The sequence below is a fragment of the Myotis daubentonii genome, chromosome 2 (assembly GCF_963259705.1).
Source record: "Myotis daubentonii chromosome 2, mMyoDau2.1, whole genome shotgun sequence".
NCBI lineage: Eukaryota > Metazoa > Chordata > Mammalia > Chiroptera > Vespertilionidae > Myotis > Myotis daubentonii.
The window spans coordinates 183347840-183362196 of record NC_081841.1 but is presented as its reverse complement, the minus strand read 5'-3'; the positions used below and the strand labels follow the sequence as shown (position 1 = coordinate 183362196).

At 40.4% G+C, this 14357-nt stretch overlaps 1 protein-coding gene across 4 annotated transcripts in view; it reads left to right on the top strand.

Moving 5' to 3' along the window:
- The window catches only part of NALCN (sodium leak channel, non-selective), a 308079-nt gene that overhangs the window by 110375 nt on the left and 183347 nt on the right, over nt 1–14357 (top strand). For all 4 annotated transcript variants that reach the window (XM_059685056.1, XM_059685057.1, XM_059685053.1 and 1 more), the window contains exon 10: nt 8949–9035. In XM_059685056.1, coding sequence (XP_059541039.1) covers nt 8949–9035 — 87 coding nt within the window. The remainder of the gene's footprint in view (nt 1–8948; nt 9036–14357) is intronic.

Below are 14357 nucleotides of genomic sequence, written 5' to 3'. Positions count from 1 at the left end.
TGAAAAATCAGCTGACAGTCGTATGGGTACTCCCTTGTAGGTAACTGACTTTTTTTCTCTTGCTGCTTTTAAGATTCTCTCTTTGTCTTTTGCTCTTGGCATTTTAATTATGATGTGTCTTGGTGTGGTCCTCTTTGGATTCCTTTTGTTTGGGTTTCTCTGCGCTTCCTGGACTTGTAAGTGTATTTCTTTCACCAGGTAGGGGAAGTTTTCTGTCATTATTTCTTCAAATAGGTTTTCAATATCTTGCCCTCTCTCTTCTTCTGGCACCCCTATAATTCTGATGTTGGTACGCTTGAAGTTGTCCTTACACTATCTTCATATTTTTGGATTCTTTTTTCTTGTTGCTTCTTCGGTTGGGTATTTTTTGTTTCTTCGTATTTCAAATCTTTGACTTGATTCTTGGGATCCTCTTGTCTGCTGTTGGATCTCTGTATATTATTCTTTATTTCAGTCAGTGTATACTTAATTTCTAGTTGGTCTTTTTTCATATCCTCCAGGGTCTCACTAAATTTATCGGCGGTTTCCATAAAATTCTTGAAAAACCTTATAAACGTGGTTTTGAACTCTATATCCAGGCATTTGCTTTCCTCCATTTCTGTCATTTGTGACCTGTTTCTTTGTCTCCACATTTTTTATGCTTCCCTGTGTTGATAGAGTGGTTTTGTGTGCTAGGTGTCCTATAGGGCCCAGTGGCTCAGCTTCCCCAGTTACCTGAGGTGAACACTCTTGGTGCACCCCCTTGTGGGCTTTGTGGACAGTCTTGTTGTAGTTATGCCTTGATTGTTGTAGGTATCCCTGGGAGGAATTGACCTCCAGGCCAATTGGCAGTGAGAATCAGCTGTGTCTGCAGTGGGAGAACTTCTGTGCTGGAGACACCCTTATGGGGCAAGACTGGCTTCAGTGGGGCTTTGGTGCTCACTGAGTCTGCCCCCTGAGTGTGTGTCCCTTATGGATCTGAGGAGTTGTAATCTGGATGGTCCCACTCTGACCACTGGGTACACTGGCTCTTGGATCTCTAAGGAGGTGCTAATTTAGTCTCTACCTGAGGTTACCCAGCAGGAGCTATGAAAAGATCTGCAGATTCCCCTTCCTTTTTTGGAGTTTGGAGGTGCCCAGATGAGGCCCAGCTCTGAAGCAATGCAAGCTGCTGTGGGGCCTTGGGCCTTCTCTTGGAAGTTCTGGGTCTGTCTGGCCCAGCTGCAAATTGTTAGGTAATTTTCTGGTTGCAAAGGGCCAGGGCATTCATATGCAAAAGCCTCTGCCTCAGCCTGGGTGGGGCGGGGTCTCAAGGAATCAACAGGGCGGAGCAAGCTGCTATGGCTGATCCTCAGCCCTGCCCTAAGGGGCTGCGCGTCTCAGTGTCCCGGTAATTGCTGCAAGCACCTCTGAGAGAAAGCCACCCTGGAGTTCTGAGTTCTGCCCACTGCCAGACAGTCCAGTTTCTCCCCGTATGAGTCCTGGGTCCCCAGAGACTTCCCAGAACTGGAGTTCAGAGCAGTCGGGAGCTTGTGACTCCCTCCCGATTCAAAAAGACAGCCGCGTCCTCAGGTACCAGCTCCTTTCCGTGCACGCTTGAGCCTCCGTACCTTTGCACTTTACTTCCGCAGCTCCTGACTCTCAGTGTGCTTTTCTCTTTCCTTCTAGTTGTAGAATTTCCACTCAGCCAGCCTTCCTGTAGTTCTGGATGATGTCCGTTTTATCTTTTTGTTGTATTTTTGAAGTTGTTGTAGAAGGCAGCAATTTCGGCATTTACCTATGCCGCCATCTTGGTTTCTCTGGCCACCATACTTTTTATGTACTTTTTATTTGATTCTTCCATCACCAGTCTTTAAAGGGCTTGCAGATAAAACATAGAAACTATGTAACTTCCCATTTTTATAACTGTTTATTCATATACTTGAAAACCAATACAATGGCACTTATGTATAGAATTAGAATTTTTGGAAATTTTATTTCATTCAGAATGAACCAATCACAGTATAGCAAATTATTAAGGCCACTCAACCCCAAATGCATACCTGTGTTTTTTGAGAAATCACTGCATATATGGAAGGCTTTTCCCTATGCTCCTAGAAGTTGGAAGTGCCCTAGAATTTGACAAAAAGTAGCAGGACAGTTGTTATATGAGAGGGCAATTCAGATTCAATGACTTTGTTTTTGGTTTGGTTTTGTGTATTTGTGTTATGTTGTATGTGTGTGTGTTTAGGAAGAGAAAGGACAGGTTTATATACTATCTTCTTCTAGTATGAATCTTTATAAAAGAGAGAGAAATTAAAAATTTGTGAATTGAGAATGAAATTATTTTAATGCCTTGTAACTATTATTTTATAAGTTTGTAAATACTTTTACAGGTCTATTGGTACAAAGGTATTTGTGAAAGATCCAAGGTACACATTTTATTTTGAAAATTTTCAAATTATTCTTCTAATAATTATATGCTAATGCTATTAAACATGCTAATATTTGGAAAAGCCGTTGTGCTGCATCTTTATGATGCTGTGAAAGTTTGAATTGTCTAGGCAATTCATTATAAATGAAATAGCAGTAATATTATTCAGTTTTGACAAACAACTATTCAGATTTCCATGAAAGATTTTTAAAACATTATCTGGGCTATTTCACAGGTGGCATGTAGGAGACCCTCCAAAGAGTCAACCACATCTAGTTCCTGTTTCTTCTCTCATCTCTTTTAGTAAACTATGAGAAATAATAAAGTTCCAAGTTCATTCTGACATGTCTTTTAAGTAAGGTGACAACCTCTCAAAGGTGTTTTCCGCTCTATATTAGAGAGAGAGAGAGAGAGAGAGAGAGAGAGAGAGAGAGAGAGAGAGAGAGAGAGAAACTTAATGGATCATAGAACTATGAACTCAGCACAGAACTTAACATCGGTATTCCTGAGAGATGACCTAACATGTCTTTAAAACCATATTATGCTTATTAAGTGAATCTTATTTATAAAACCACAGCTGGAAGAGTAGTGTTTGGAAGTGCCACCAAATCAGCCAGCAGTTACCATAGAAAGTGAAATGTGAAGAGACTGCCAGCAGAATTGTACAACGTTGTTTTGATGCAAAATTGTACATAATCTGGAGGAAGAAGCTGGTAATTCAGAGTTCTGTCAGATATGCATCTTGGTATTCAGTTAAGGTAATCACACAGAGAATTGTGAAGAACCTTCATTAAGAAAAATGCTGTGGCTGCGGACCCTGTTGCTAAGCAACTGATGAAGCTCCTGCAGCAGCCCTTGGTGCAATACCACTTGAGCTGCCTGGAAACAGGCCCAGCCCTGCCCCACCCCGCCCAGCCAGTCTTCAAGTGGCCCAGAGGCTGTGTGTGTGAAGAAGGAGAGAGACATAATTTGCCTTGATTCTGTCCCACTTGTAAAATCTGACAGAACTCTGTGCACAAGAAGCTCTCATTCAATGGTTTAAAACAATAAATCACAGTTTCTAAGTCCAATAAAACAGATAGACTTTAAGAAAATAAAATAAAGACAGTTGTATTGTAAAGCACACAGCTGTTCAGAAATGAAGTCAGTTCTTGCCTTTCTGTAGTATTTGGAACAATTGCTGCTTTTCTATATATTATTCTCATAGAAGGGCTAATAGGGTCCTCGGCTTGATGCACCTATGATATTTAAGTCTACAGATTTTCCCGGGAGGCTTTGTGTGTAGAAAGAAAATTATACACATCAACAGGATAAGGAAGGGCCTTTCTGACATCTTAGGTGGTTCAATAGGAATTTGCTCTGATGTGGACTGTTCTGAGGCAAAAGAGAATCCCTGGTGAGAACTGTGCTGTTTATAAGTAGGAAGAGGCAACCTGCCTCAGAGTCACAGCATAGGAACAAATTACAGAAAAAATAATGCTAGAGGTCTAATGGAGGCCACAATACAAAATATAACAAGAAAACAAAGGAAAGTGATGTGAATATTTTCAGATTGGTAATCATTAATTTGCCTGAACTCTCATGGGGATGGTGACATTTTATACCTGCGTAATTATCAGACATGGGTCACTGTGGCCACACAGTCAGTTGTATCTTGGGTTAAAGTGCAAGAGATTCATACAGCCATGATGTAATAGCCCCCTGTGTCCCTCAACAACAAGACTACTACCCATGCCACAAGTTTCTAAGGATGTTCTCCCTGAACTGGATTTTGAATTATGCAGATGTGCTGGTAGAAGTTATTATGGACAGCTCTGGCTGGTGTGGTTCCATTGTTAGGAACATCATCCCTTACACCAAAAGGTCACAGGTTTGATTCCCAGTCAGGGCAAATACCTGGGTTGCAGGTTTGATCCTCAGCCCCAGTTGGGGCACATTCAGGAGGCAACCGATCAATGTTAATGTTTCTCTCTACATTGTTTTTCTTTATCTCCCTCTCTCTCTCTCTTTCTCTCTCTCTCTAAAAATCAATGAAAATGTCCAAAGAACTTGTATGCATATATGCATAGCCCATGGACACAGACAATAGAGTAGTGAAGGCCAGGGGTAGGGGTGGGGGTGGGAGAAGGGGTCAATGGGGGGGAAAAGGGGACATATGTAATACTTTCAATAATAAAGATTTTTTAAAAATCAATGAAAATGTCCTCAGGTGAGGATAAAAAAAGGAAAAAATTATTCTGGACATAGTAGTGTCTCTCTATTCCAGTCCTTTACTCTCATTCCTCAGCTATTTGCTGCTGCAGCCATGTGGTCTTCTGAGGGAGACTGATTCATGGTAAAGATGAGCTTATCTTACTTTGCCTGAAATAGAACGAAAAGAACTGCTAAGACTTAGGGCCACACAAGGCTACGTTTTATTGTATAGTGATAAGAGACACAATATTGATTGCTCTGGCAATCAATTCATACCTAAGTTTTATATGTGAATCATGGTCCAATAGAGTCATATTATGGGATTGGTAAGTAAATATTCTGATTGTCTAAAGAGAGTCATAATTTCTGGGTCTGTCATGATCTCTGGTTCAGCACGCTTGCTGGCCCATGTTTACTGAATTAATATTTCCTAATTAAGACATAAGACTGCAAAGGATAGAGTTGATGTAGGATCAAAGAACATTTAGGAGTTCTTCTTCCTTTGTAGTTCTGTGAACATGTAGTTCTTAAAATTTGAATACCTACAATACCTAAACAACTTCTATATGAATATGCAGTGCTGGGTTAAAGTAGAAATGTGTATATGAAAATACATACAATCAAAAACAAGAATTTAATCTCCAAAAAGACTGTGTACAACATTATGCAGAATGACAATACTTGAGTAAATATTTGTTTACTGTATTCCAAGACCATTGTTTTCCACATGTATATACATCTTTAAAATAAGTGAGAAAGTAATTTAATGAAAGCAATTTCTGGGAAGGCCTATTCTAGCATGACACAATAGTGATTCTAATAAGAACCTGTGGCAATGGAACAATATACTCATCATATGTGAGAATTACATTTTGTGAGGCTGAGGTCATTGAATATTATTATTTAATAGTGAAATCAAGTGTACAATCTAATTATTTTGTGTTATATTGATGATTACCTATTAAAAACCACAACTGATTTTGAAAGAATCCAAAGAGCATAAGAATTTCAAATTAATTTTAGATTTTTCTTTGCATTAATGTGTACATGTATGTGTGTGTGTGCACATACTACAAAGGACAGAAAACCCCAAGTAGCTTATGTAAAACTAGAGGCCTGGTGCATGAAATTTGTGCCTGGGTAGGGTCCCTAGGCCTGGCTGACAATCAGAGCCAAAGGGGGCCTTCCAGCTGCTGGCTGGGGCCTTCCTTCATTCTGCACCACCCTCTGGTGGTCAGTGCACATCATAGCGAGCAATCGAACTCTCGGTCTCCTGGTTGAACTCCTAAGGGGACACTTTGCATATTAGGCTTTTATAGATAGACTAGAGGCCCGGTGCACAAAAATTTGTGCACTTGGGGGAGTAGGGGTGGTCCCTCAGCCCAGCCTGTGCCCTCTCGCAGTCTGGAACCCCTCGGAGGATGTCCACCTGCTGGCTTAGGCCCACTCCCCGGGGGATCAGGCCTAAGCTTGCAGTCAGACATCCCTATGGCAGCCCGGCAGCCCTCGGGGGATTTCCACTTGCCAGCAGGAAGCAGGCTTAAGCTGCAGTCAGACATCCTTAGCACTGCTGAGGAGGCAGGAGAGGCTCCCACCACCACCGCTGTGCTGGCAGCCGTCAGCCTTGCTTGTGGCTGAGCAGAACTCCCCCTGTGGGAGCACACTGACCACCAGGGAGCAGCTCCTGCACTGAGCATCTGCCCCCTAGTAGTCAGTGTGTGTCATAGTGACCAGTTATTCTCAGGAGTTCTGCTGTTAGGGTCAATTTTCATATTACCCTTTTATTATATAGGATGGATGGATGGATGGATAGATAGATAGATAGATAGATAGATAGATAGATAGATAGATAGATAGATAGATAGATAGATGATAGATAGATAGATGATAGATATTTCTCTCTCATGTCAAGTTGGAGGAGGTCATTTGGAGTTTGTGTGGTAGTCTTCATTGCCACGTATCCTAACTCCTTGCGCTTTTTGCTCCACCTTGCATAGTCTCCATTCCCAAAGTGGCCTCATAGACTGAGTTGGCTGCTATATCTTTAATCCTCACATCCATATTCCAAAAAGCTGGAAGAAAAAAAAAATAGAAAGAACATTTCTGCTTAATTCTCATAGGCTAGCATGCAATTACATGGTTAAGATAAGTTTCAAAAAAGGAAACCTTATTTCGTGTGTGTGGCTTAGTGATCTCATAAAAATTTTCTTACTTTGGAAGACAGAGAGAAGAGACATGGAGGGACAGCTGGCAGCCCCTGCCACTCTCCCCTAAGGACTTGAATCCCTAAGGATCCCTGTTTTGAGATATCCCATCACCTATATCACAGAGCTGCTGGTATATTAACCAAGCTAAATGTTGTTTCATAATCCGGGGGACTCGAGAGAAATGGAACATGTTTGCATTTCCTTCACTTTATTTCATACAAAGAAGTGACCCTGAGAGAACAATTTTACAAAAATTAAATAGATTCATTTGATTTTGGTCCACTGGAAAAGCAATAATTTAACAGAGAAAATTGGTCTGCTACTGATCAAAGCAAATGCATACCCCAGGAATCCTTTGTGCCATGACAAGAGAGTACAGGCTGCATGTACAGAGGGGCTTTAGCTAGTCACTGACAGGACTGGTTTTGTCCTTTCCTTTTGTCTTTTGTCTTTTTCTCCTTAAAAGGAGACTCCCAGAATTTTGATAGAAACTTTAAAAGGCACTTTAATAGGTTTGCATTTCAACCAGTGTATGTATTCTGGAATGAGCCTGTTCATAAGGGATGTGCTTAATTCTACCACTAAGAATGCCTTTTAAAATTAATTCTAAAGTGAGGAAATTCATTCAACCTGCCTCTCAGTCACAGCATAGAAACAAATTACAGGGAAATTAAAGACAGAGGTTTTATGGAGGCCATAATATAGAAAGTAACAGGAAAACAAACGGTAATGGGATCTTTGTTATCCTCTCATATTTCCATCAACAATTCCCCTTTTGGACACAGAGTCAGATTAACATGAGGACATAGTATGGCTAAGATGTTTACTTATGTGCATGAAACAGCAATTTTGGGCAGGAATAAAACAGTGAGTGCTTGTACTGTCTTTTCTTAGAAAAATAAAATCCTGAATTTCACATTATCCCCCTACTACCCCAACGCGCGCGCACATACACACACACACACCTAAGAAATTGAAAGTGGGAAATGTCTTCCAGCTGAATGTAATATTGACAGACGACTAATTTTTGAGATAGTAGAATATGCAGTAAGATAATATCCTAGGCATCCACCAACCTAAATATCCAATTCAATGGATGTCAGATTTTAGTATCTGATATTAAGTATCCTGTCCTGAATTTCATCACTTATGTATTTTAAGCCAAAAGAAACTACTTTTTCCCTTTATTAATATGTACATAAAATTTTTACTGAGCAGATTAATTTGGCCTAGTTAAAATAATTCACAAAGTATATCAAGTGACACGTCATTCTCCTGTCATTAAAATAACACCAGCCTCAACCCCTATGCCACATGTTCAATTCTTATATTACTTATCCTGAGAACATTTTTCTGTTAGCTCAGTGAGAGGTGTCCACTAAATAGAGATAAAAATTCACCATTTCTAGTAAAAACACAACAGACACAATGCTTTGGAATTCTAACTTTCATTTTCTCCCAGATTTAATATGTAATAATAATATATATAATGGGGATAAAATGCCTACTTTGAAGTCTTGTGGAAAAGAATATTTGGGCAATTATATATAAAATATATGTAAAACAGAAAGGACCTGATACATAATTAGTGCTCAATAAATGCAAGCTATTGCCATTCTTTTTTTTTTTAGTTGCAGTAGATTTTACTTTTATTTTTTTAAATTTATCTTTATTATTGAAAGTATTACAGATATACCCCCCCCCCAATTGTTCCCTTCCTCCCCACTCCCATCCCCTCCCCAGCCTTCACAACACTATTGTCTGTGTCCTTGGTTATGCATCTATGCATATAAGCTCTTTGGTTCATTTCTTCCTGCCCCACCCTCCCGCCTTCCCTCTGAGATTCCTCAAGTCTAGTCCATGCTTCCATGTCTCTGGATCTGTTTTATTCTTTGGTTTATTTTGTTCATCAGATTCCACATATAAGTGAAATCATGTGATACTTGTCTTTCTCTGGCTTATTTCACTTGTGTGACTATTATTCACTTAAGTTTTCAGTGTTAAGATGAACATAATTGAAAAGACTCAGGTTTTAAACATAAATCTATAAGAAAACAAATCTTTGATAAAAAATATAAAAAGTTGGAGATATAAAGTTACAGTTCTCCGTGTTCCTTACTAAGTGTCTCTGACTCATCTCCCTCTTTGCCTTGAAGATGTTTCACGAAGACGCTGCCGGCGGGTGGCAGCTGGTAGCTGTGGATGTCAACAAGCCTCAGGGACGTGCCCCAGCCTGCCTCCAGGTGCCGTACAATGCCATTTTTAAAACTCACTTTGACTTTTATTTTATACAAGGGAATCCACAGCCCTCTAAGCTCTAGATCTGTCCAAATTTGTGGTCCTGGAGTTAGGCAGTGTTTTACTTCATCCTGTATTCCCAGGACCTACCAGTTTTTAGATACACAGGTAGGGATTTGGTAGCTATTGAATAAATGCACTCAGGTAGTAATAGTATGCCAGAAGTATTGAGTCAGTGAAAAACGTTGTTGTCATATTAAATCATAAACAGTACTTGTATTATTTCTCTATTTTTGCAGTAACAAATTACCGCAAACTTACTGACTCAAAGCAATACAAATTTAGTAGTTATAGCTTAACCGGTCCCAAGTGGGTTTCACTGGTATCAACAGGCTGCACTACTTCTAGAGGGAAAACTGTTTCCTTGCCTTTTCCAGTTTCTAGAGGTTTCATTTCTAGGCTTCATGAAAGAGTCTGTGATGGTGTCTTCATAATACCCCCCAAATGGTTAAAAAGCCATCACATAATTTTGTCTTTATGAAGCCAAACTGGTTTAGTTAATTTTTTTTCTCTTGAATGGAGACAGGGGGGAAGGTAGGCATCCATTTTTGTGATGGTATATCCTAATATGTTACCCTAGTATTCTAACCAGTATTTGTTATATTCCATTCCGTGATTATAGACATTAAGAGTCATGAGGTGGCGAATTTGTAAAAAAAAAAATTGTGTAGGTCATCCAGTTTAACCTACAACCCAAGGGATATCTACCACAGCGTAGACTCTCAGATTTTAATAGGCACATTAATCATTGGGGGCCTTTTTAAAGGTGCAGACTTTGATTCAGTAGGTATGGGAGAGGCCTGAGATCCCTGCATTTTCAGTATGCTCTCAGGAAACTGATGGCTCAGGATTCACAGTTTGAGGAGCAAGGCTCCCGAGTATTTGTGACAGATATTGCTGCCTTGGGGATGATTCTATTATTGTCTCTTCTTCGTATTTGGTCATTCCAGCTGTCACATACAGAAATCAGTCATTCTCAGATCAAAGCCAAAGTAAACATATATACAAAACTTCTCGGATTTAAAAAAAATATATAAACCAAAATGACATAGCGATGGAAAAGAAATTTAAAAATTTAAGTACAAATACAGGACCTGAAGAGTCTTATACTAAATATATATCCTCCTGAGGAGGTTTTGTCAAAGTCTGGAAAGCAGATCCACTTGGGAGTGGAAGCTAGAGACTTATATGGGGGCTGCAGCGGTGCCCTGTTCTCAAATTCTTCCAGCTGTATTCTCCCCCCTGAGCCCAGACGGTTGGCTGCACATCCCCCTCAGAGCTGAGGACAGGTCCTCCTTCCCCAGAGCATTACTCCCAAAGCACCTGCTCACTGTTCAGTGTCCTGGCCAACGTTTCCTGTCTCCACTGGTTTTCACGAGCATCTTTATATTTCATTGTTTTCTGTTGATAACTGCAGTCCATGTGCCCTAGCGACATTGCCCTTTGGTAAAAATGCCTGCTTTCCAGTACTTTGCACATTAGCATACTCTACTTTTGAAGCTTTTCTATATATATACGAATATATACTAATATATATACTAACATATATTAGTATGTGTATATATACATATATATGTATTTATGTGTTTATATCTCTATATAAATTTTCTATCCATATTAAATAATAGTTCGGAAAATCTCAAGTTATATAATACTATTTTGTGGCACTGACTCAATGTAAACATTTTTCTTTAATTTTTATAAGAAAATAAAAAATTGAAGGGTATACATTTGGACTTTCCTACAGATACAAACATGAGTCTAAAATTTGCCAGCCCTTCTACATTAAGAAGCCCATAGCCAGTTTCACACATTGGATGAATTGAGTTGAGTTGAAGTGGCCTGTTTCACTAGCAACTTCAAAGCTGGAGTTACTGGTTTGAATATTTAAATTTAGCTAGTGCACATACTTATCACTTTAATTCTTATTTAACATTTGAAAGTTATTACTTTGGAGAAAGCAAAGCAATGGTGATTCCAGTATATCAAAATCCATTGCAAGGGATTATTTTAATGACTCTGTACCAACAGGGACACGTAGACATTCAGACAAAATAAAAGTAATTATAATGACAGCACCAAAGTGAAGCTGTGACAGTTACAAAACCAATTTTAAAGATTTTTGACAGCCATGCCTAAAAGCTTTGTTTGGATCTTTCAGTAATCACAGTTTACTTAAGACATAAACCCAGAGCTAAGGAAAATAGAAAGAGAAAGTTGTGGCTTTTCTGTCATGCAAATGAAGTGGAAATCAGTTGAAATGAAAGGAGTATAGAAAGGGAATCATAGTTATGGAATTTTACTCTCACGATGCAAGAAAAACTAAATAACAATGAAAATTCTAATGAGAATAGAAATTTGCCAACTGACTTGCTTATCTATGTTATGAAGGTCAGCAGTTTCTGCAAGTAAATTGACATACATTTAAATATGTTGATTGGCAGTTCTGGAATTTGATTTTATATTACCTCTAAAATCAAATCAAAGGCAAATGGATGTAAGAATGCCTCAATAGCCACGGTGACACAAAACCTTATTAAATGCCTGCTTTTCCAATGGCTCTGTCATCTCTCAAGGTATTAGACATTATGACTTTTATTTGTCTCACTTGGTTGTGGACTCCGTCAAATATACAACATAATTAATTCTTTGACCTTGGCCTATTCATTTCTCATTCCTGAATAGAAAAATACCTGATTCACAGAATGGCACTTATTTTTGCTGCATATCTTTATAAAACACTTACAATATGCAAGCACTATTCTAAGGGCTTTATCAATATTTACTTATTTAAAATTGATGACAACCTTTGGAGTAGGCACTATTATCTTCACTTTACTGAAGAGAAAACTCAGTAAAGCGAAGCACAGAGAGGCAGACAGAGGTTTAAGTGACTAGCCCAGAGCCCCATAGCGTGTGTGTGGTGGAACTCCACACAATTGGTCTTATAGCCCAAGCTGCTAATGACCACTGCAGGGCATCGAAGGCCACGTGACAACATGAATGTGGATGCAGAGAGGCAGCACTCAGCGGTGGTCCTCTTCCTCCCATCCCCAGGTTTGGCTTTAGTTAGCTTCTTATAGTTGCAAAGACTGAAGAATTCTCAGGTCACATCACAGGGTAAGGATATGTGCCCCTAAGTCCTGAGAAGAAAGGAGGGGTCATCGTGAAAGAATAGCATGGTGGCGCTGGTCCCCGGAGAAGGGGGCACAGAGGGATGTGATGCAGTGGCTTGTTGTGCTCTCAGCTCCTTTGCACTGATCGGCTTCTCTCCTGCTGCCCAGGGCCTCCTGCCACTATTCTCTCCTTTCGTGGACTCTACCCCACAGCGAGCAGTGTTTCCCAGAATGGACTTTTAAAAAGACACACATGTATTTATATTTTTTAATTAATTTTGACTTTTCTCCACATTGTGTCTCTTATATATACTCATGAATTATACTAAAGATGCCATTAAAATAATAATCATCTTTGAGATATTTTTAGATCACAAAGTATAATTTAACCAAAAAAAAGTGCACCTTTATCTACCTACCTACTTTTTAAGTATTTTTTTCAATTATAGTTTACATTCAATATTATTCTGTATCAGTTTCAGATGTGCAGCAAAGTGCTTAGACATCACGTACTTTATAAAGTGGTCTCCCAATATAATTATTACATAGTTATTATAATACTAGAGACCCAGTGCACAAAATTCATGCATGGGGGTGTGTGTCCCTCAGCCCAGCCTGCACCCTCTCCAATCTGGGACCCCTCGAGGGATGTTCGACTGCCCCAGGGATCGGGCCTAAATGGGCAGTCAGACATCCCTCCCATAATCCAGGACTGCTGGCTCCCAACCACTCGCCTGCCTGCCAGTCTGATTGCCCCTAACCACTCCCCTGCCAGCCTGATCAACACCTAACTGCTCCCCTGCTGCCCTGATTGCCCCTAACTGTCCTCCCCTGTTGGCCTGGTCCTCCGCAACTGCCCTCCCCTGCTGGCCTGGTTGCCCCCAACTGCCCTCCCCTGCAGGCCTGGTCACCCCTAATTGACGTCCCCTGCAGGCCTGATTGCCCCCAACTGCCCTCCCCTGCTGGCCATCTTGTGTCCACATGGGGGCAGCCATCTTGTGTGTTGGAGTGATGGTCAATTTGCATATCACCTTTTTATTAGATAGAATTACTGTCTATGAATTCTGGCCCCATACATAGTTATTACAATATTATTGAATGTATTTCCTATGCTATAAACAGACTTGGGTATGAGAGCCTGTCTCTGCTGTGTACTTGCTGTGTGACCTCCGACAAATGACTTAATCCCTTTGAACTCACTGGAAAAAATGAGCAATATATCCCATCATGTAAGGGCTATGGTGGAGATAAAAGACATAAAGTAAATAACATAATTATAGTATAGCCTGGAACATAGTAAACATTCAATACATATTAGCCTTTATGATAATAGTCATTATTTTTGAATGCTGAATTATCTCACTTCAGTAGAGGCAGTGGACTTAGACCAGTTGTAGGTGAAAATTATGATTCCACCTTCAATACTTGTGTGACAATGAGAAAGTTATTTAACTTCTCTGAGACTCAGTTTCCTTCTCTAAAATTAGAGTAACTTCCTGGTGCTGTTATGGCATTAAATGAGTTAATTTATGTAAATCACCTACAACAGCTGCAGGCACATCTACACTAATAAAAGAGAAACATGGTAATTGGCGTACAACTGCTACCCTTTTCATGGGCTAATCAGCGAGATATGCAAATTAACTGTCAGCCACGATGGCGGCCGGCAGCCAGGCAGCTTGAAACTAACATGAGGCTTGCTTGCCTCAGTGACGGAGGAAACCAGCGTTCCCCGCCTGCGGCTGCAGGCCTCTGAGCCTGCAGTTTCAAACATTGTAACAGATACCGCGGGACTTCAGTCAGCAGATTCGCAACATTGTAAGCAAAGGCCAGAAACCTACTTGCAGCTGCGGAGGCCTAAGAGCTGGAGCCAAGCCTCAAGCTAAAGCTGGCCCAGAATAAAAAAGAAAAAAAGAAAAAAAGGAGCAGTTGGGAACTTCAGTCACTCCCAGACTGAAAACAGCCCTCAGCCCCTCACCCAGACTGGCCAGGGACCCCTACCCTGAATGGTGTGTGACCAGCTGCAAACAGCCATCATCCCCTCACCCAGGCTGGCCAGGCACCCCAGTGGGGACCCCCACCCTGATCTAGGACACCCTTCAGGGCAAACCAGCCAGCCCCACCCATGCACCAGGCCTCTACCCTATATAG